General features: G+C 44.3%; 1 protein-coding gene across 1 annotated transcript in view; it reads right to left on the bottom strand.

The window, feature by feature from the left end:
• The window catches only part of PROX1 (prospero homeobox 1), a 51,305-nt gene that overhangs the window by 5,730 nt on the left and 22,329 nt on the right, over window positions 1-23,246 (bottom strand). Inside the window, 1 exon segment of the mRNA XM_032393094.1 lies at window positions 22,965-23,159. Coding sequence (XP_032248985.1) covers window positions 22,965-23,159 — 195 coding nt within the window.

Here is a 23,246-nt window from a genome sequence, read left to right as displayed (position 1 = left end):
TCATTAAACAGGTGTATTCCAGGTGCAAGTCTCCAGCTAATCTTTCAGAATTTGAATCCTATTTCCTTTTGATTTCCACTGTGAAAACAAAGTGTGTTCTCAAAAGTAGAATAAGAGATCATTGGCTTTTGAAATCAATGAAACCCCCTGTAAATGAAGAAAACCTAAAGTCTGTTTCCTGCTCATAGCAGCAGAGGATTGTTGACCCAAATGCTAAATTGTATATGAGAGTAGTATGCACCATAAAGTGCTCTACATACAGACAGGGATAAGATAATGACATTAACACTGAGTCCCAAAATACAAAATCTGTACTGAGTCCTAAAATTCTACATTGGAAATTATTTTACTCTGAGATTAGAATTGCTCCACGAGAGTGATTCATGCAGCTGATAGCAATAACAAAAACTAACATTTCTGGAGAGCTTATTATGTGTCAGGCGCTCTGTTATGTACAGACCGTGAATCATGCCATTCAATTCTCCCAACATCTCTATAAGGTGTCATTGTCCCCTTTCTACTGTGGAGAAAACTGAGGCTCAGAGAGATCAAGGGAATTTTTCAAAGTCCTTACATTCTAAGACAAATATCCTCCAAATATTCTTTTTATTTTTTAATTATTTTTATGTTTTAAAAGATTTTATTTATTTATTTATTTTAGAGAGACTGAGAGAGAAAGACAGAGGGAGAGCACAGCATGAGTGGGCGTGGGGGGTGGGGGATGGGAAGGAGCAGCAGTTGAAGACGGACATGCAGACTCCATGCTGAGCGCAGAGCCTGACACAGGGCTTGATCTCACGCCCCTGAGATCACTACCTGAGCTGAAATCAAGAGTCAGACGCTAAACCAACTAAGCCACCCAGGCGCCCCTCCAAATATTCTTTTTAGAACCCCTAATTGTTTATCCTTTTCTTCCACAACAGTTAATATGTGCGTGTGTTCTTAATTGTTTACTTAATAGTCCAACGTCTTGTCCAGGGAGAGGGGTAGCTGTTGATGTACTTACTTAGTATTCTTTGTCAGTTACTCAAGGTGAAGCATGGCTTCTGTTCCGCACACCAAGATAAAGGATTTGCAGAGCCATTCCACAAACTCTTAATTTTCCAAGTATACATGGACCCTCAGTAGATTTCTTTTAGTGGGTTACTTCTGCATAGTAATGTTTTATTTTTATAGTAAGTGCAGACATATGAGGAAGTAAATGCACTGTAGTTGTATGTGTAGATAGATCTGTCTACACATACAGAAGAGGTGAAAGATTTTCATCTCAGTTCACATATGCCACTTTACCAAGTAAAAGGGAGGTATTGTCATGTCGAATAGATTTGATCTCTTTCTCCCACTCTTTCTCCATTTGTGCAATGGACCATTTTATAATGACAGTAACTATTAAGGAAAACTAAAATGATCACCAGGCATCCCTGTTTTATACATTTAAAATTGGACAAAGAGGTTCACTCCTTCCAATGGTAAGTCACTTGTCTTTTGTAAAGAAAATTAGTAATTCCCCAGATAAAGAAAGGACTCCATCTGGGGCCTATCAGAGTCTAGAAAAAGAGAAAATTTTGAGGAGCCCCTTCCAAAGACATACACCCCAGCCAGTCTCTCAGGGCATAGCTCTCCAAAATCATCCAAACACCCCTTGTCCCCCATGGATGTGCAAACCCATACACCCCAAAGGCCATTCCCTGATGAGAATTCATCTGGATTTTCTAAGGAACGTTGGTGATTTCTCCCTAAAATTCCTGCAGATACGTGAGTATTTGTGGGATAGGAGGAGCCTGGAGGAGAGATTAGCTCTCTCACTCACCTCACACCAAATAAAAAGTCATTAAGCAGCCTTTTTGAGTTCTCTCCCTTCTTCCCTCAAAGATAATCCTTCACGTTTTATCAGATGGGCATTACTGAGAGAGGGAATCTGGCTGGAGAACAGCAAGGCGGTACAACGATTGGCTCTAACTACTTGGTTTGGGAGCTGTCAGCCAAATGCTACAGAAACATAATCATAGGCATTTATTGAAATAAACATTTCAAGAAGTGTGGTTTTCCCGGCCATTGGCAACAGAGGCATGACAAAGATCTATGTTTCTTGAACACTTAGGGACGCAGCAGGGCACGCAGCAGGGCATGGCAGAGAGCTGTGCGGGACACAGGGTATGGTGGCTGCTCCAGAGGAAGTCAGAGAAGACTGGGAGCTCCTCCACACCAAGGGCCCCACGGGAGGTCTGGAGTACCAGGGGCCAAGGGAGCAGAGATCATATTGGTTGAGATCATCAGAGGAGAGATGCATCTAGAACAGCATCAGCAATAGAGGAGGGAGGAAGGGTAGTTCTAGGGTGTGCCTGAGGGCAAATCAAAGTAACTTCTCTTGGGGGGGGGGGTGTGTAGCTCCCACCCTATTATTATCTGCCATTCTTGTTAATGGTTTTTAGTGGGTTTTACCTCGTTTTAAACATTCATTTCTTATGGCGATAATCTTGGGCTATCCTTCACCATCTTTTGTATTTGTGTTTTGTGTTGTTTAATTTTTCACCTACTTCTATCTAGTTGTAATGAATTTGCCCCAAGATGTCTTTAGATAAAGAGCCACGGTTTCTATTCTGTGTATCCCCCACAATGCTTAACAAAGTTTTTTTTGCATAGGCTTTCATAATGAGAGCTTGCCTTCTGCTTTACTCCATACTGCTCTGGAGTCACACTTACCTTCTCCCTCGATACTTAAAAAAAAAAAAAAAAAAATTAAATAATGCTAAAAAAAGATAGCATTTAAAGAGTTGGAATAGACCTCAAAAGTCATTTTATAGATGAAGAAACTATGAGACTCTATAAGATGAATAAATTATGAGAACAAGAGACTCATGTGAAATAACATGTCCAGGTGTCTTATCATTAAACCATGCTCTCTCTCTTTTAATGCATTTTCAGTAATTTCTATTTATATGGGGCATCAAAACCTTGACAAGCTGTGGATCTGTGACTGAGAAAAACCACAGAAGAGCTAGTAACTTCAAAATAAATGTGAATGGTACAAAGGATTCCCAGGAGGAAACTTAGGATATTGGTTTATGTTTGAGAAGGGATAAATTCTTTTCGAACAAATGAAATGGTTTGCTAATTTAGGGCTTACTTTGAGGCAAAACTCATACAACAGACTGGGCTGGTTTAAAGCAATTGATAATGAGATCCTCTAATGCTTGAGCAATTAATCTTTTTTGGTGGCTCCAGAGCAGTAAACTGATGAGTAGCAACTGATCTTTTGAGAGAGTGCCAAGGAATTCCATCCACAGGTAGAAATATCACCGATGAGAAAAGAGACCCTTACCCCCTTCTGCTTTAAAACTTTCCCCAACTGCATTTAACAGAGTAAAAGGGGGTCCTTTCTGTTTTTTTGGGGGGGGCTGTCTTAGAATTTGGGTTTACAAGAATGATGTTGCCCATATTTTTCTGTACCTCTTCACACCTAATGGATTTCCAATCACTAATAAACATCTGCAGAAAATCCCTTAGTGACAAGTAATCCCTTATCTAGGTTTCTTTTAATAGAACCCAACAATCTGCAGAATGAACCCCAGAGTATCTCCTCAGCATCAGGTGGCAACAGTCAATCAAGTCCCTGGAATGCAAGACAATGCAGGCTGCTGGGAGGGGGGGAGGGAAGGCCATGCCTTTGGACATGCCACAGGGAAAAAACAAAAGGCTTCCAAAGTCTCTGGCTGGAACTCTGAAGCTATTGTGGGAGCTGCTGTGCTGAGTGTTCTTCAGGAGAGGAGAATGGAAACTTTGCTTGATAAAAAGGCATCCCAATATAGGAACCTCACCCCAAATGGTCTTGCCTCCCCTTGCCTTGATATTTGGAGGAGAATATAATTGCGACGAGGTACTTGAATGCACTCATGAATTTGAAGGGGGCTGGCTATCAGCATCTACCAATTTCATCACAATCGTTCGTACTTGAGTCTCCTCAGAGCAAGCAAGGGCCTTATGGGCTTTGATGAAATGGGGAAATCGGGAGGATGTTTTCCAGTCTGCTCCAGCTGTGGCTGGGTTGTGCGAGTGCGCAAGCACACACGAATACACGTGCACACACACACACGCACACGCACAGTGTGTTGGGTGGGGGGCTGTTTTGCTGTTCTTTTTTTTTTTTTCCCTCAGAATGAGTGGCAAAGACACATTTTCCCCCTGTCTTCCTCCTCCTCTTCCCAGTTGCTTTACCTTCAAGGATGATTTGTTTTATTAAACTGACTGTCCCTAGCCTCTGCAGTACATAATAAAAGCCTGACGTAGCAGGCTGCCTGCCTTCTGTGTCCTGCAGACACTCATCATAAGTGTCAGGACATACCAAGGTTAGTGGTCACTGGAAGTGTGCTCGCTGGCCCAAACCTTGCCAAACGCTCTTGGCAGCTGAATGAATGTCACAGAGAATAGAAGGGGAATTACAAAGGTTAAAAAGAAGACAGCCTCTCCTATTTTCTGGAGACAGAGAAGCTGATTTTTCACACCTCTGAAATATCCACAAGCTCATCCCTTGGCCTTTTGCAGGAGACCTAAACCTGGCCCCTTGCACAGTTTCCCATGGATACCTCTCCATCCTCAATCCCCCTTAAAAATTTTGTCCACTGGCCTAATTTTATCAGTGAAATGATCTTTGCTGAAATGGAGAGAAAACAAACCAGGCATAATGCTCTCTCCCCAGCCCCTCCCCAATAACCAAAGGCTCAAATGGCTTATCAAGGTTATCAATAGATTACAATCTTATCAAGGGAGATCATCTATTCAGTTCATCTTTTAAACTATTTTTTTTTTTTCAAACTTACTTTGAAAGAGAAATGTAAAAGGGAACCTGTGTATGGGCAGGAGTATTTAACGGATGGAAAAGTAATATCGCGGCTAGTATTTTGGTGAATTAGTTTGTGTGTGGGTTTTGTTTCTTCTTCCTTCTCCACTTTTTTTTTTTTTTAATACTATAAAAGGGCAATAAAATGCTGACTGTAAGAAGACAATGTCAAGGAGAAAAGGGTACTGGTATTTTGGATACTCTTCACTGCTCGCCTTGGAGAGAGAGTTATTCTTGTCACAAACCCTTTTGTCTGCATCTGCTGACTGCTTGCCTGTAGCCAGCAGCATACTTTAACTGTTTTGTCACCTCCTAACATCACATGCATCAGCTGTTGGGCTTTTGTTACGGGTATTGTAGAACTAATCCACTGTGGCTGTTCTACTGTGCAGTAAATAAAACAGAAACGGGCTTCTCAGACAATTCTGCATGAATATTTCAGATGGCTTTACAACTCCAATTCACAAAATCAAATAAATAAATAACTTCCCCAGCCTCCCCCAGCCTCTACCCACACAGAAACAAAACCCCTCAAACTAGACCCAGATGCCTCCAAGTCAACTGTATTGGAGACACTGACTTGAGCCTTCAAGCAATTATTTCGGTGAAGTTGAAAGAATAGTGCTCTCTAAACTTGAACGGCGTGGTATTCGTATTTATTATTAGCGTTAGACACATCTAATTCCAAAAACTGGGTAAGCAGCTTTGAAAATCTGGAGAGCTACTTTTCTCCTTGGGCTTTCAGGGAAAAAAAAAAAAAAAATCTAATGCCATCAGAAATATAGTTAGAGTTGCCTTGTCCAAACTGCTTTCATTGTTTCCATCTGCATCTTCTTCCCTCCCACTTATTGAGAGGGGTCAAAGGAAGATGCTTGTGCATCTCGTTCATCCCAAGAGTCTTTCCAAAATGTTTAACCTGTGTAGGAGCATAAAAGGAAAATCGAACTTGGGACTTTCGAAACTGAATTTACATCATGAGTTCTCTTAGAGTGTAAACAATGCACTAATCACATATTACGAGGCATTTTCTAGATGACTTCTAAGTGTCTTTGGAGAAGCTAAAAAGAGAAAGGGCCTCCGCACGCGCACACGCGCGCGCGCACACATGCACACAAAGGTCCTAGGGAAGGAGACAAAGTTGAAGTACTTTCCCGAGCATTCACTCACCCTGGTGCGCACATGATTCCTCTAAACAAACTCTCCCATCCCTGCTGTTTGTTAAGTAAATATTGATCAAGGAGAGACAGAGCTCCTGACAGCAGTGGCACAAGCTGGGGACTTACACTGCAGACACAGTGGACTTAAATGGATAAACTCAGATGCTTTAGTAACTGCTCAAAGAGATTATCAGATGAACAGGCAAGGACAGATACGATATTGCTGCTCCCCTCCACCGTCTCATTCTCACTGAATTTTCCTGTCAGAGGCAGAGGAGGAAACCTGGAGCTATCAAACATGGTTACAAGATGCTGTCACGAAGGGTCTCCCTTGCAGCCAGGCACGCGCTTACCCTACGTGCCGGCCCGGGGACTGACCGGCCCGGAAGGAAGACCTGGCGCCGGATGCTGCGCGAAGTGCATTGTGGGATTGTGTCCCGCCAACCCGTCGCTGCGGGGAAGAAGGATCAGGTGGGAAAGCGAACAGCAGTGGGCTTTGGGAAGCATAAGATATCCCCCCGAATGTAAGGTGATGCTTTGAACCTTTAGAGAAGAGTCCAATTCCTGGGAAGTGTTTCACTGTGATAGGTAAATGTGTACAAGGCAGTATTTTGAGAGATGCTTTGAGTATGTTTGCTTGAGCAATTTTATTGGCTGAGTCAACAAGTTGAGAAAGTTGCTTTGTATTTCCTAAGTTTTACTTCAATCACTTCGTGATTGTCATCTGAATCCCTGTCAGGCCTAAAGGGCCACGGGGGCTTCCCTGGGAAGTCCAGTTTTAAAATCGTCACTAGAGATTAGGTTTTGTATCTTAATCGCTGAGTGCCACGGTCAAAGAACGAGGTATTATATTTAGAGTTCCTACCAAATGGCTACATGGCATTTAAATTTTATTAGGATGCTCACACCTACGTTTGGAAGGCCTGGCGTTATCTGGGGAGCACTGGTTGCAAAGCCACTTGCCCATGCCTGCCAGGTTATACCAAGGGAGGCAGAGGAAGATTCTGTGGCAGCAACTGGACTAAAGACTCTTTCACTCTGATGCTCCAAGTGGCATTCAGCTTTCGGGGACCGTACAGGACTGGATCAGCATGCAGTTTTAGGCCTAAGAGCAGGCTCAATGCCCTAGTAACATGTTTTGCTACTTAAATACGTGAAGAGTAAATGCTTATAGGAAGTGGCTATAGTTCAAGGCTGTCCTTAAAAACAAAACAAACAAAAAAAAAAAACCCCCAAAACCAAACCAAAACAAAACAAAAAACACAATAAAACAAAAACAAAAAAAACCCATGTTTCCTCTAAGCAAAGGAACACATGGCGATAACAGTCTGTATCATTTTTTTTTTTTTTAACAAACCTTCAAAAGAACAATGTTCTGTTGAGCAAAATTCAGTAGCATTCTGTAAACATTAATTTAAGGAAATCAATAGACTCAGTGAGCTAAAGCCATATTGCAAGATAAACTGGCCAGAGTGCCACTTTGTCAAATAGATTTTCGTTTTCTCGGCTAGATAAAGACAGTTTCAAAACGGGGCAAACGTGTTGCAACCAAGGTTTGAAAAGTATGTGGCCTTCAAACAGTCTGCTTGTTCCTACTGCAAAGCTGGATAAACATACTTTAAAAATGATAAGATGGCTTAGAATTGATTTGGCTTTCAGATTCTACATATAGTAGATTTCTTGGTTGTCTCACAGTTAAAGAATAAAACAAAATCCCATGCATTCAGAAAAAAAAAATGTACTTGGGAGAAGGGGTTAAATTGTCTTGAGAAAGGGAGCCTGGTGGGGGGTTGCGGGGGCAGTGTCAGTTGGTGCTTGACTTTAAAAAAGAAAGGAAGAAAGAAATCTTTATTCATGCTGACCTGATGGGCAACAGGCCTTCTTGCCAAAATCCAAAAGCCAAACTCTCTGGTGGGTTTGGGATCAGAGGTTTCAGCTGGTGGAAGCTGCTCCCGTTCTGTGCACACCACGCAATGTCATGTTAATGTGCCAGGGGCGGGGGTGGGGACAGAGTGGGAGGGAGACCCACACAACGGCCCCCAGGTTGCTCCCAGCCAGACTGAATGAGCTGCAGGGATAATTAGAAAAAGTGGCAAAAGGAAAGCATGTCTCCCCGTCTGTCACTGCGGCAGGGACATACATTGAGCTTGTGGCAGGAAAACTTCCAAGGGAACCCGCCTGGCATCCTCCAGGGCCGTACCAGTCCGTAGAAATGCCGGTAGAGGAACCACCAGAGAGGACATGGTGGACATGGCCCCATTGGAGGAAGCGTAGTAAAAAGAATGAAAAGTCACGTGGAAAGTGCCAGGAGGAAGGCTAAGGATCTACCTTGAACAGAGAGTGGAGCTCCAAGAAAAAGCATCAGGGGAGGTGGACTTTGGTCCGTAGCATGGGCAGTGAGGGGCTGGGGAGGCAGCAGGCTATCACCCCTCCCGTGGGCTTCTCTGACAGCAGCCTGGAGGAAGGGCTGAGGCACTCCCTGAGTGCTTGCTTTGTTTCCTCACCTAAACTGAGTCTTTCTCTCTTAAAAGAGGCTATTTAGAAAAGACAGAATGCACAATAAAATTTCTACACCTCTAAGATGTTGATAATGTATGTGTTGATAAAAACATCAAGTGATGATCAAGCAATGTGCTTGGGGGCACCTGGGTGGCTCAGTCGTTAAGTGTCTGCCTTCGGCTCAGGTCATGATCCCAGGGTCCTGAGATCGAGCCCCGTATTGGGCTCCCTGCTCGGGCGGAAGCCTGCTTCTCCCTCTCCCACTCCCCTTGCTTCTGTTCCTGCTTTCGCTCTCTCTCTCTCTCTGTCCAATAAATAAATAAAATCTTTAAAAAAAAAAAGAAAGAAAGAAAGGTGCTTGGATGGTGCATTTTGACTAATTGTGACTTTCAGGAATAAAAAGGAATGTCTTAACATCTACTTGACCTGCTAATAATGTGTGTATGCTTTTTAAACTGTATAAACATTCCATTGGTAACTCAGTGTAGAGATATCAAGAGAAATAAAACCATCTCTCCCATAGCCCCAGAAAAGGAGGTACTTAACTAGCTTGCCGGGAACAGAATGGCAAATGTCATTATAATACACTCTACGACACTGTCAAAATTATTTTCTGGCGCTGAAATTTGGTTCACCAAATATGATTAAAATGGCTAGTTTATTTGCTCATGTTTGGAAGTCTTGGTGGTATATGTGTCACGAAACACAATGATTGTCATGTTACTTGTGGTGATGGAGTAAATGTTCCTTCCCTCCTGAACTCTGCACACGTTTCAAAGAGCGACTCCAAGTTTAAACAGACAAAACAAATGAACAAATAAAATTCAACAAGAAGAAAATCAGGGAAAAAGTATTAAAAACGAAAATCTAATACTTTCCTAATCTCTTTGCCCCCAGGATGCGTTGAAAATACTCTTAGATCTTAAACACAACTGGAAGCTCCTGCTGGAATTATGCATCTGGTAGGCTATTCAGGTAAGACCTGGACCAAGACTATTTCATCAAAGAATCATGGAGTTTTGGAACCTCAGGACTTGGAGAGTCCATGTTCTCCAAAAGAGTGAAACAATCTGAGCCAGGGGTTGGCAAACTTTTTCTGTAAAGGGCTAGATAGTAAATACATAGACTTTGTGGGCCACATTCTGTCTCTGTTGCACATTCTTCTTCTTGTTTACAACTTTTTAAAAATATAAAAACCATTCTGAGCTCAGAGTCATAAAAAACAGGCTGAGGGCCAGATCTGGCCCAAATGCCATAGTTTGCCAACTTCTGCTCTTAGCCAAACTTGAGGGCTAACAACGTTCCCGAATGCGCTTTCATTCTTCACTAATCCTGTGTGCCTCACTGGGTCAGCACACTGCTTGTTCTTGCAGGGTAGCTGGGATTGATTCACCCAACTTCAACCTGCAATGTCACGCCATTCCTCAGATGCACGGAAGGTTGCCCACGTCTGTGGGAACAGAGTGAAACCACACCCAGAGATCATCAAGGCCCAGGAAGACTTCAGTCCTTCTCTGCCTTGATGAGGAGCTTTTCATTAGGAACGTTCCTGCCAGGAAGCATTCAAACGTATGAGATGGAGGAATCCGTACCTCCTTCACAACACATCAAATGAATCAGCTCGATATTTGGATGGAAAAACGAGCGGCGTACTGGTCACGCTGCAGTGTTCACTCACTTCCCTTCAAGGCAGCCCCACGAATTATCTGCCATTGGTATCTGAGTTCAAGACAGGCTAATAGTGCTTAAAGTTTAACTTTTGCTACAATTACTGGGTGAGGTGGTAAAATAAATAGGGCCGAGCTTGGTGCCATTCTTGGATGGGAGATTATCCAAAAACAACAAGACATAAACTCTCCAATATTGCACGAAAGGAAGCTAGGGCACAGATAATCCACAGTTACTCCTGTTTCGTTCGAGAATGCATTACGTGATTGTTTTCTGCAGCAGGGTTATCTTCGTAATTAAGCTTTGCCTAGGCTAACCTGGAAACTAGTCTGCGTGCCCTGCATTCATGCTGATAGAGCCTGTGAGTGAGGAGCCCAGGGAGAAACTGTTAGGAAGTGGGGTTCAGGCAGGACGATGAGAATAGCATCACCCATGGCGAGCACCAGAGAAGGCACTGTGAGGTACGGGTGATAATCAAAAGAGTGCTTCCGAGAACACCGGATCTTGGGAGAGACCGCCAGTCTGCTGACAAGAGTATGCATCCCAAATAATATTGGGGCTGCTCTGAGAAAGGACTGGGATTAAAGGCCTCAGTCCCATCTTTTGGTTTTGACTAGAAAAATCTTTGTTCTGTCAGAGAAATTCTGTTTTGTGTTTCTAGAGTATTCTATTGGTCTCTCCTCCACAATTACCCTTTGCAAAAGGAAGGATGAGCTGTATTTCAAAGCAACCTAAGAGCTTGGGAATGGCTCTGAAGTTCCTTTTTTAAGAAAGGTAAATGGTTTGGAAAAGGGGAGAAACAGATTCTCGAATGGCCCCAGGGGCCTTTGGGAGCCCTCAAGACCCATGTCAACACCTAACGGGACTTGAGGTAATGTTTGCGGCGGGGAGTCTTAGGATGCTGTCAGGGATTGGCCCTTGCGTGGGCCCTGCCGAAAGGCAATTACAGGAATCGATATACAGATTATCTTGTATACTGTCAGGCCACTGAAAATGATAAATCTTTGAAAATTGTCTCTATATTAAAGGAAACACAGTGGCCTTGAAACCAGGGCCTTTCATCTTCTTTACCCAATTCTGCTTCTGGTTGTTTCTCTGCCTTTAGCGCCACTCAACCCCACACTTGTTCTCAGTCGACATACTACCTTTTACTAAAAATCACTTTTAGAACAAGATTTTACTTTAAAATGCTTTGGTAGTTCCTTCCCCCCAAAAAACAGAAGTTGGGGACCATGACCATAAAAAGATGAAAAATACATATCCAAATGACTTGTGTGAGGACTTGATATCTACCAACCACAAACACATGAACACACACAAAATCCCACTGGGAAAGACTTTCATGATCGAGATTACCACCATCTTGGAAGAAAAGGTGGTGTGGCTTTTGCAAAAACTGCCAACCCAGCCTAATAGTGAAGGTAGTTATCCGAAACAACTCTTTCTGTCCTGAACGAGGGCAGATGTTGTATTATATACAGAGGCTCATGCATAGCGCAAATGCTGATGGTCCAGGTGGAGGTATGGCATACTGGGATACGTGTGGGAACAGGTATATAGCCTCTGTCTTAGTTTGTTCAGTTCTGTTCCATCTCCTAGAAAACCCACTCGCATGAGGGCTTCAGGACAAATGTCCTCGTTGTTTGGCTGCCCTAGCCAACCCAACCCATAAAGTGAGCAGCAAGTAGAATGACTCTTGCCAATTCAGTCAATAAATGTTTATGAATTTAAAAAATGAGTCTCTGTAATCCCAGCATGGGAGTTGCCACATCTCCAAGGGCCCTGTTGAGATTTAGATCTGCAAAGAGAGCCTTGGGAGAACACGAAAATGGGTACCCTAGAGATTTTCATGAGATAATTAAGCCACAGCAGAGCCACAAGGGTGGAAGCTGCCCCACATGGACACCATCTGGATTCCTAGGGGCTCCACAGTCACTGCTTAAAGCTTTGCATCGTGCCCAGGATTTATTTCAAGAATGCAGAATGTCTTCTAGAATCACAGAGTTTCAGAGATAGAACAAAGCTCTGTGTTTCATCTTATCACTTGACGGGTGAGCAAAGTAGAGCTCAACAAGGTAGGTGTGGCCAGAAGCAGACCCTCTAATCTGGTGTTCCCTCCGCCAGACCCCCTCCCCTCATTGCTGCCCTTCTCATCTGGAACCCCTGACTCCAGAATCCTGGAGCTGGTCCAGGCTGGTGTCACCTTTACAGCCACACCTGCGGCAGGAGGAATCACTTTCTCTTTTTAAAACCAGTTTTGCATTGACTCTTTGTCCCAATTCTGATGAGAACTCCCTGTTTGCTCATTTGTTTGTTTGCCTATTTAGGGTCAGCAGGAAATGGTGCAATCGTTGAGCTACTGATAACAGCAGCAAGGTAACTTTTACTTGGCTCTATGAATTAATAAAAGCAAATGCTTATACAGCACTTACTCTGTGATAATACAGTCATGTATATTCATTTAATTCTCAAGACAACTCTGTGAGGTACTTGCTATTATTTTCCCCATTTTATAGACGAGGAAACTGAAGCACAGGGAGGGTAAGACACTTGCCAAAGTTTCAAGAGCTGGGATCTGACCCCAGGAACCAGTTCCAGAATCCATGCTCTTAGGTTCTGCACTATTATTAGTTTAGGACCACTGACATTGCAAAGACTCCCCAAAGGATTTCCTTCTTAAGATTTCAAGGTGATGCTTTCATATAAAATAACACCTACTTGAAAGCGAACATTTTGTTTCCTGCCTGAGAATAATTTAGAGGCCAGAGCTTTCTTGCCCTAGTTTTAGCATTTTAAAGACTCAAGCCCAAGACTAAGGCCATGTCTTCATGATATCAAATGCCCTGATGCTTTATCTACAAAAACACTGAAAACATCCAGACAGCATGGTGGATCTGCCCATATTTTTTATTTGGCTGGATATGTCCTGGAGACACATTCAGATTTGCCAGAATACTTGCTAAGAGGCTCATAAATTGGTCTCAGGGGATCATCTTAACCAAAAAGTGCTACTGAGATGTTACTCAATAAATCCAACTTCTGAGGATAAACTTCTGGGACAAACAAAACAAATCGCATTGGGTGTGTGTGAGAGAGGTACAACCACCAAACTATAGTGTGGCTGCCCATGGCTGGAATTCTGTCCCGTGGTCTGGTAAGTGCAACTATCCTTCGGGAAGACACAGTCATGCCGGAAACGCATTACAGAAGGGCAGCGAAAATGATCAGGGGCAGCCCACTTACTGTATGAGATTAGACTTTTAAAAAGGATTAGAACCCCTTAATCTGGAGAGATGAAGATTAAGAGGGAGGAATGATCAAAGTCTATAAAATCAGAAAGGAAATGGAGAATATGGTCACAGTCCTGTTCACAAATCCCAGGATATTATAACAAGGGAGATCCCTTTGGAGTTCCAGGGAAATCACTTTAAGAGCCATAAAAAGAAGATGCAATTTTCACAGCAGGTAATAAATTTAGAGAATTATTATCTTGAGGAGTGGTATACTCTGAGAATGCAGTTAGGTTTAAAAAAAGGTTTAAATAAACCCATGGGTGATAAAACCATAATGAGCTAATGACGGAAGGTTGGGAATGTTCTGGGGACATCCTGAGTCTTTCGAAAATGATTCCATCAATGACAGGTACCAGTCTCTCCCGGCCGGAGGGCTGGGTAGCCAACTGATCTGACCACCTCTCCCTTCACTCTCCCAGCCAGATCGTTCCTAAGATTCGCAATGGGGCTCAGGGACTGGAGAGTGTTCGGGCCTGGTACCGTACGACAACTCATTCCTCGCCGGGAGTTTTCTTTATTCCTTACCAGTGTCTCTGTCCTAGATCTGACCGTGATTCCCATAAAAATATGAACTTAATCCTTAAAACGAAAAATCTCTGTTTTACTCAAAGATAGAGACATTTCAAACATCTTCTTTTGCAGTGGTTGGGAGATAAAAAACTGGTTAAACTCTCCACTGGGGAAGCTACTCATAGTATGGTAACACAGACCAATTAGTTCAAATTTAAGGGGAAATTAAACATCCCAATTATGGAGCACCCATCACAGCCCAAGATACTAAACTCTAAAATTTACTGCAGTTAATGGAGAAACCAGCACACCTTAACAAAAGCTGTGGTTCTGTGAAATACACAGAATAAAACTTAAGGGAAACGTTTCAGCTCCTTTCCCAAAGAGCCAAGTGCTAATCACTTTAAATATCTAATAATAGGTCATTGTTGGGGGCTGGGGAGGTTAGGGCCGCAGAAGGAGGCAGGGGACTTTGGTAGGGGGAAGAGTGGAGATGAAGATTCCATTCATAGAAAAAGAACCTTCAGATGACCATAACATGCACAGCGAAGCATGAAGAATCTTTTCTGCACTCACATTTTAGACTGCTTTCTGAAAATTGGTAAAATGTGGCAATGTGTAGAAAGCAAATAAACGAGCCAAGAAGAGGAAAGAAGTGGCATGGAGGAGAATGGCATCCGTCCAATAAGCAGTATCTAATAACTCCTCATCCCAGCCCGATCTACCGTCATACACTGGGAGCAGTCCCCTGGTATCTGTGCAAACCGCAGGTTTGAAAATGTTAGCCCTCGTGACGGGGAGCTGTTCAAAGTCACTCTCCATCTGGGGAACGGAGAAGTAGGAAGGTGGCAAGGGGTGGGGATGGGTTACGGCGTAGAGTCACCCTGCTTCTCATTGTAGACCTCAGAGTGATTTGGGCAAGAAAACTGGGACATCTGGAGTTCAGAAGTCGAGGAAAATGGGGAAGAACCGGGAAGATGAATACACACGATCATCAGCGACACAAAAGAACGGAGCAGAAAGAAGCCTGGGCTTGGGCACTCGCGTCTGGCAAGGAGGCCAGCAGCAGGGCTAATGAAGCATTTGTGGTGTGGGATGTTTGCCAGCGCAACAAAGAAGATGTGCTTGGGCTCTGCAGATGTGCCAGGGCCCCCAGAGCAAAATAATGACATAATCACCATCAGTGTCACAGACCAGACTGTACACAAGGTGACGGGGGGGGGGGGGCTGTAACACACACACAGGGAGGACTCGCCACGGCCCACGGCGGCGGCTGCCCCGAGGCCTGGCAGGCAGGCAGAACTACCTAGCCTAGCTGTCTCTAGCTGGATCTTCGATCCCGGGGCGGGGGGAGGCTTGTCCCCACCGCCGGTGGAGGTATCTCCTCTGACCCAAGTTCCTCCCGAGGAGGAGGCAGCAGCAATCTGAAAAGCTTACGAGAGCTTCAGACTGGCAGGAAAAAAAAAAAAAAAAAAAGGCTGAATAAAGAGAAGCAAGGGGGAAATGGAAGGAGGGAGCTTTGAGACAAACTCCCTCTGTCTTCTGCCAAGTTCTGTGCTCAGACTTTTCTCGAACCGGGCCCTGGCCATCCCACCTGAGGTATCAATACGATCATGGACGTCCGTGTTTCCGGCTGTAAAGGGAAGACAAGAAAAATTTGGGGGTACCTGCGGGGGGCCGGGGGTCACGCATGGCGCCCCCCCTTGGCGCGAGGGCATGGGTAGCAGGCAGGCGGGAGGAAGCAGCCCCCGCCCATCTGAAACCAGGTCTCTCAGAGGGCTCGGCACCTGCCGCGGCTCCCGCCGCTAAGGTGGGTGTGTTAGTACAGCTGTCTGGCTTCTAAGTGACTTTTGTCAGTTTGAAAGTGAAAGTCTGTTTGAGGAGCTGCAAGAACAACAGCCCAGAGCCCGGAAGAAGAGCTTGCAGCACAAAGGACTGAGACTACACTCGTGCCCCTTTTCATTGCTTCTGATGAAAGATTCATAAGAAGAACTTTAATTTTTTATGACCCCCCTTTTTGGTATGACTATATTAGTTGTGTCAACACCCATACACAGGTTCTCTTTAAATACCAAAAAAGGTCTGTGGTGAAAGTTGTTCAAGGAGGCTACAGGGACAGAATCACTTCTGGCCATCGTGATGGGTCCCTTCATCCGGGAGCAGCTGCTCTGAGAGACCCAGAGATTTCCTTGAGATATGGTTCCCTTCAGCCTCGACGTCACTGTGCACCCGACAGGGATCTTAAACCTTTCTAATGTGCCCGTTCAACTGCTCTTTGGAAGAACAATTATATTTGTTTTTCTTGGCTTCACCCTATTTAACAGGAACAGAAGTATAATAATCATTAATGGCCCTCCTCCTTTACTTCTCAAATAGCTGTCTCCACATTGCATCTTTCAGTTTGTGTCTCAGCCAAAAGCAGGGGTTGGGGGACACACAGATTGCATGGTTTTGTGTCATGTTACCAAATAGCCCTGAAGATTGGCTTAAGGCAATCACTGAAGGTGACACAATATTTTTAAACGAGAATGATCTACTTTCAAGAACCAAAGTCCTATGCCTCACCAAAAAGAGCGTTTGCAAAAAAAGACTTACTCTTGCAAATTTATACTGAGACACTTAAGAGAAATGAGTGAACGAGCACTAAATTTTCTGCCCTGCGGCTGAAAAGGAACCAAACGATTACAGTGAAATCAAATCCGGGAGTGGTTAGGAGGCCAAGGAAATTTGATTTAAAATATTATCGGCCACGTGAAAAGGGATCGCCAACTTTTGAACAAGCTTTAGGTGGCTAAATGAGTTTGTTTCATCTAGACGAAATAAACAGGCTCGTTTTCAAAAGGCTGTCAGAACTTCTCCAGACATTTGAGCCAGGATGGGCCGAACACAATGCTAACATCCCCCCGAAAGCTCCAACCACCACCAGCGGCTCTCTGCAGAGAACTTGCTCCCTTTCTCCTATTGATAACCCTTTGTGGGACGAAGAAAAAGAGCAGAGGCAAGGAGAACTGAATGTCAGACAATAGACATCACTCCACACACTGTCTCTGAACTTCCCTCATCTCTGAAGGACAATTAATTATGAAGGCCTTAGGGGTAGGTCGTAGCAAGGGAAAACCCACTGCCATCCCAGCATCACGGCTGCCACCTCTGTGTTTGCTAAATGGCTTCTCCTGTTGGGGTACAGCCACCAAGAGAGCCAATAGATCATGGGGGGGGGGCAGGGAGGGAGGAAAGCAAAAGATTTTTTTTGTGTGTGCGTCTGCCCTTGTATAATTCTATTCTCACTGTGAACTCATCCATACACAAAACACAAGGACAATTTTTTTTTTTTTTTAAAGAGAGAAAAGCCACAGGGTAGGTTGCAGCAGAAACGGCCTCTCAGTGGTGTGTTAAAAAGGATGGTCTTTTCACCAAATCATTTCATAGAGGCAAAACAGACTAACACAAAGAGTCGAGACTTTTTCTCCGACATTAAATGGAGTAACTGATAAGGTCAGACATATGATACCTAAAGACATGAATCTGTGAACTCTTGAAGTCAAAGGGCCTCTCTGTGCTGAGGAACAATCTTTCAAAGGAAATAGATCATAGAACTCCACTGAATCCGCTTTAAACTTTATGAAGCAGGAGGAGAAAAAGCTCTAAGTAGGGAAGCTTGACAGAAGAGCCTTGAACTATTTTCTGAAGGAAAGATGAGACCCTCCCTAGGCTGCCACAAAACATTTTTTTTTTTTCTAAAGGCTTCTCTGAACTTTGATATGTGCCAAGACACTGCCATTGAAAGCTGTATAATTATGTGCTATAGCCACTGTAGAAAATGCTTTGTTCACCCCAACAAAGGACAATAAGCAAAGTAAAGCGACGTTACACTGTATCTTTTTCTTTAAGAATGTTGAGAAAGGTCATGGAATGCTATAACTAATAAAGCTGTTGAGTAAGGAGGTTTTAAAGCTGATCTTACTGTGCTTGAATGTAACCCAATGACAAAAAAGACACAGGGAGCTAAAAATGCAAGGACATTACCAAATAGATGATAAATCAATGGGCCCGCTTCATTATACTGATCAACACCTTGAATCCCAAAAGGACGGTGGGGCAAAAATGAGGCTCCATGCATGCACAGTCCTGCCTCTGCCCCCCATCCCCACCCCCCCCAGCCCCCACCCCTTCCAGCCCACCTCGAAGCCGGCCTCTTTACGCTTCTCTCCCTCATACTTCAGGCCATCATTCTGCACAGGAATAGGTTCCCAGACAGCCATGTGTGTACATATATTTAGAGAACATTCATTTAGTCTCTTAAAAGATCAATTTGGCTTGTCAGTGGGGGGACTGGCAGGGGAAGAAATGGTAAGAGTCTCTTTCCCTCCTCGCCACCTACCAAGGGTGTGTGTCATGTGATCACTCAAACGGCTCAGCAGCTCGGAGGCCCAAAGACTGCAACGGCAGTAAAAGGGTTTCACTCATGTGCCAGTTTCCCAAATGATCACTCATATTTAAGTATCTATTTGGAGAGGAGGGAAGCGCTTCCTAAATCCACCTGTCCTCATTTTTCTTTAAAGCGGTGACAATGTGAATGAAAGATTTCCAAATACATTAAATCTTCTTCAACGTGGGTTGTGTGGGAAGCGGGAGGGTTGGGGGGGTGGGGGTGGGGGCAGGCGGGGTGGAGAGAATGTGTTCAGCACGTGTATTTCAGTGTCTGCGGTGGGGGTGGGGGGCGAGGGGTGCTGCGTTTTGATTTTCTCTTTCAACAGTGCAGAAGTGGGTCTGCAGAACTACCCTTCTTGCGGGTCATGTGACGCCTGGAAAAAAGTTGAGCCATGGGCTCTGTGATGGAGCATCTGCTTGGTGGAATGTCAGCGCCTTAGGAGATGGTCTGTACGAGTCCGCTAATCAATGAGTCAAGTTCCCCATTCTGTTTCTTTCTCAGCCTCCCCTCCCCACACCTGGCTCTTGAGGGAGGGCAGTGGGGGCTGGGCACTCTTACAGGGCACGGGGACCCTGCCTGCTGATAAATGGCTGCCACTCGTAGGCCTGGGAGGGATGCTGGCTGAGCACTGAGGGGCAAAAGCCACCTCCTCTCTTGGTACTGGAGAAGGACAGGGAGCGCGCAGGGCAGCCTTGGAAACTGACAGCCATCATTACCTTCCTTCCTGTCACAGTTGTGAGGGAAACAAAAAAGTAATAAAATCCAACTCAACTCCTCTGCCCCTAAAGTCAGAAGTATCAGTATGATTTAAAAACTGGGAAGGGATCCCAACACTCCTTCCCCTCCCCATAAAAAAATGCTGGAACCTCTTCAAAGGGAAGTGAGAACGAAGCATGGAAATATATACCATAACACCTGGAAAGACAAATTTATTGTTGCCAATCTCATTAAACGTGAGAAGTAGGAGTGAAAGATGCAGCCTGTAATTAAACACCCCTCTTCTGCACACCTTCGCACATTCACCTTCAGAAGCCAGATGCCCCACCCCGTGTGAGGTGGCCAACTTTTTTTCCTCCAGCACAGATTGACGGTGGCATGCGGGCCCCTCCCCCGTCTGGGTCTTCTCCCCCTTCCCCTGGGTCTTCTCAAGCTCTCACCACACTAGGTCTGAGTGCTGTGCCAAGAATCTTGGCCATTGTGTAAACTGATACAAAAGGCAGAACAAGCCCTCCTGTCACTTAGAAGGTCCTGACTCATAAAGGCCAGGAAACGCGGGGTCCAGAGGAGGAGAGAGATTCAAGCCACTCCCTCCTCGCTAGTGATAAACCTTCCCCATCTGCTTTATTTTCCTGTAGGCCAGGGGTCAGCAACCACTCTGGCCTTGAGAGCCATGAGCAGCAGGGGCTGGAGGGGGGTGGGGCTAAGCAGTGACAGAGGTGCCACCAGCAAGCTTATGACAGAGGCAGAGACAGACGGAGCAGAAAGCTGAAAAAAAGACAAGCAGCAGAAGAGAAAGAAGGAAGGAAGGAAGGAAAGCGTTAGCTTCATTCTCTCTTTCCCTGGTTCTACCTGTTCCCACCAGTTTAGAATTACTTAAAAAATAGTAGAAAGCTTTAGGCAGACTAAACTTTTTCTTCTGTTAACACCCACAGCATTATTATTGCTCACACTAAATAAGTTAATATGGGTAAAACACTTAGAAGAGTGCCCAGGACTGTATAGGACAGCCAATAAACGTTAGCTATTTTGTTACTGTTGCAAACAACTGATTGAGAAATTTAAAAATGCCATCAATAAGCTGTTTTATTATTTGACCAGCTAATACTCAATTGGGTGAATATATAGTCCTTTAAACTGACTGGATCTTTGGGCAACATGTAGCCATAACTTCAAAATCTCTCTACCATGCTTCATCCCTGTTTAAAAATTAGAAAAAAAACCCAAAAACCCCAAGGTGTACAGTTCTCTACTTGGCCATCCTCTTCACTTGCTCCTATCAGACTACAGATTCATTTTGCTTGATCTTAAGAGGAGAAGCCTAAATACAAAAGTCAAGCAGGACACACAGTATCAGCTGAGATATTCAGCTTGAGGTGCTGGGTCTACTTGTGGCTCGTGGGCCACGGCCCGCAGTGGTCAAGCTACACTGATAAGACCAGTGGCTTTTTAAGCATCTCACTTAAGCACTGACCTCCATGCACAAAGGCACAGAAAAGAAGGGATCATCTTATCTGAAGCTTCTGCGCCCAACTGGGAGGCGAAATGAAAAGCTATTTAGTGAATGTCTGGGGCGGAGGGCATGCATGTATGCGTATGTGCGTATGTGTGAGTGGAGGGAACAGCCCAGAATCCATGTTCCTGCTTTATGTCTTACCACATTTCTGGAAGGATCCTAGTTTTTTACTGAAGAAGGAAAAGACCCAGAATAGACCAATAACTTGTCTGAAGTCACATGAGAAGTGACAAAACTGCTCCCCGGGCCCCATACTCCTTGCACTGAAGCAGTCTTAAAATAGACACTGCAGATAAAGGAGAGGTGTCCTGGCTGGAAGTGGATATGATTCACAAAGAGAGAAATATCAGATGTTAATCATATTAAAGGAGGATTTAGATGATGCTAAATGGAGCAGCTTGTTGGGTACCTCTTGGTGCCAGCCATCCCTGCTTGTGTCATTTTGGCCCTTGTGCTGTGAGCAAGGGATTAAATTCCAACCAGGTAAGGTTTAAGAACCCTAAAACTCCTAATGTGCACCGTAAGGATTTGTTCTCTCGAGAATATTACACAGCAGAAATGCAGAACTCATCGAGTGAATCTTGGGCAATTCTTTTAGGAAGCTTGACGCACGCCGCCAAACAAATATTTGCCGTTATCAGCTCTAAAGAGTTCACTAGTACACAGTTGAATTCTCTCCGGGTAAAGTTTAGAGCAACAGACTTATCAGAAAGGGGGAGAAAAAGAAATGAAAGTCTTCATAAGATTTCTTTAAAATGGCTAGCCATAATCCTATTCTCCAGCTCTAGGGGAAATTCTGCTAGAGAGTTCTGTCAGGACGGTAAACCAGTGCTGTCTTACAACAGACTTGAAACACAGAGACTTTACAATGGTGAAGCAAAACAAGAAGGATCCCCACTTTTAATGTGTTCAAACAGCCAAAGAGAAACTTTGCTCATAACACCTTTGGCAAGAAACACATATTCGTCTTGGATAACAAAGAGAAATTGGCTTGCAGTAGAACCGTTCAAACTTTCAAGGGAAAACCATGACCTCCCCATGGCTAAGTTTCCACCTTCGGTGCTTGACCAGCCACCATCACTGATCTGCGCTGCCAAAAAAAGTGGAAGAATGGCCCCAAAAGGAATGGGCAGGTCCCTTTCCTTGAGAAGTATAGACCAAGATGTCCTTCTCTTCCTTTGAAGTTGCCAACTTCCTGGGTGTTTCTGGGTGCCTATCTACATGAGGAAAGCATGAGTATTAACATAAGGTCCCCTGTAGGAGCAGATGGGGGGAAAAGAACATTCCTATCCTCAAGATAACACAAGAAAAGGACTAACGTGGTCAAGCTACCCACCACCTGTCTACACTCACCACCAGGGGTTCAGCCTGCAGAACCCTGCCACATTCTCACCTCTAACTATTGTTGCCTCATCCAGCAGGGCTCAGCAAAATGCCTTTGTGAGGACTGGGAGATTCGCTAGTGTTGTCTTATACAGTCATCACGTTGCAATGAAAAATGTTTGCTGAGGCACAGCATTAGCCAGTAAAGAAACGCCTTACTCATAGCCACGCATCTTTCATTGTTCTGTAGCTATTGCTTTCTGGGAATCGTCTATACTGCTTTGTGTGTATCTAGAATATGCATGTTGTAGATATACGCGTGTGTGTGTGTGAGGGTGTGTGTGAGGGTGTGTGTGAGGGTGTATGAACAAATCGCGGCATGCTTGTGAAGCTACACATATGCGAGGTAAACATCCTAGGCTCTCCCCGCAAAAGAACAAAAACAGAAACAAAACCATAAAAATATGTTGATGGCTCTCTTACAATATGCACTTAGTAAATTCTCATACCATTTCTTCCATAAAGGAAATAAATGCTGATTAAAGTAGAAACCACGGAATCACTCACCCATCCACCTTTCTAGACTTTTTTAGAAAGCAACTTTTGCAGCGATCATTGCACATAGCCTATGTCAGCTCAATCAACATGCCAGAACCTAAGTAGCAAAAAGGCCTGTTAGAGTGGGGACCTCTTCTCTGGAAAGGGAGTCACTGTGTGTGGGTTCCTTGCTGCAATTTTCTGTGAATTCTCCAGTTCCCTTTTCTGTGGCCCATGGGTCTTCAGGCAAGCCGCAGAGCTGGGGAATGGGAAAGGACGTAGGAGTGGGTCAGTCCCCCGTGACTCTTCCCATAGAGTGGGGGCTCCTCCTTGCTGCTCTACCTCTTACCCTATTGCGCGGGATGCTCGTGTGAGATAACAAGACTAAAACAGATTTGGGGACATTGGTAAAGAAAATAAATTTTTTTTAAAAAAAGAAAAGGGAGAGGACCAAACAATAAAGATGAGTTCCTACCTCAAAGTCATTTGCTTTATTGTAGTGCATGTTCAGAGCCCTGTACAGCTCACAGTCTCTGGTTATAGACAGCTCTTCGGTACTGGTGACTCCATCGTTGATGGCTTGACGCGCGTACTTCTCCATCTGAATGTAGTAAAACTCACGGAAATTGCTAAACCACTTGATGAGCTGAGAGGTAATGCATCTGTTGAACTGTCAAATTTAAATGTTGGAAAGGATAAGAACATGGCCATTTTCTTCATTTATTCTTTAAGCATTTGAAGTCTTTTTAAAGTTCTT

This window comes from Phoca vitulina, unplaced genomic scaffold, assembly GCF_004348235.1.
Source record: "Phoca vitulina isolate PV1807 unplaced genomic scaffold, GSC_HSeal_1.0 scaffold71, whole genome shotgun sequence".
Lineage (NCBI taxonomy): Eukaryota > Metazoa > Chordata > Mammalia > Carnivora > Phocidae > Phoca > Phoca vitulina.
The sequence above is the reverse complement of the archived record's forward strand: the minus strand, read 5'-3'. Positions and strand labels throughout refer to the sequence as shown.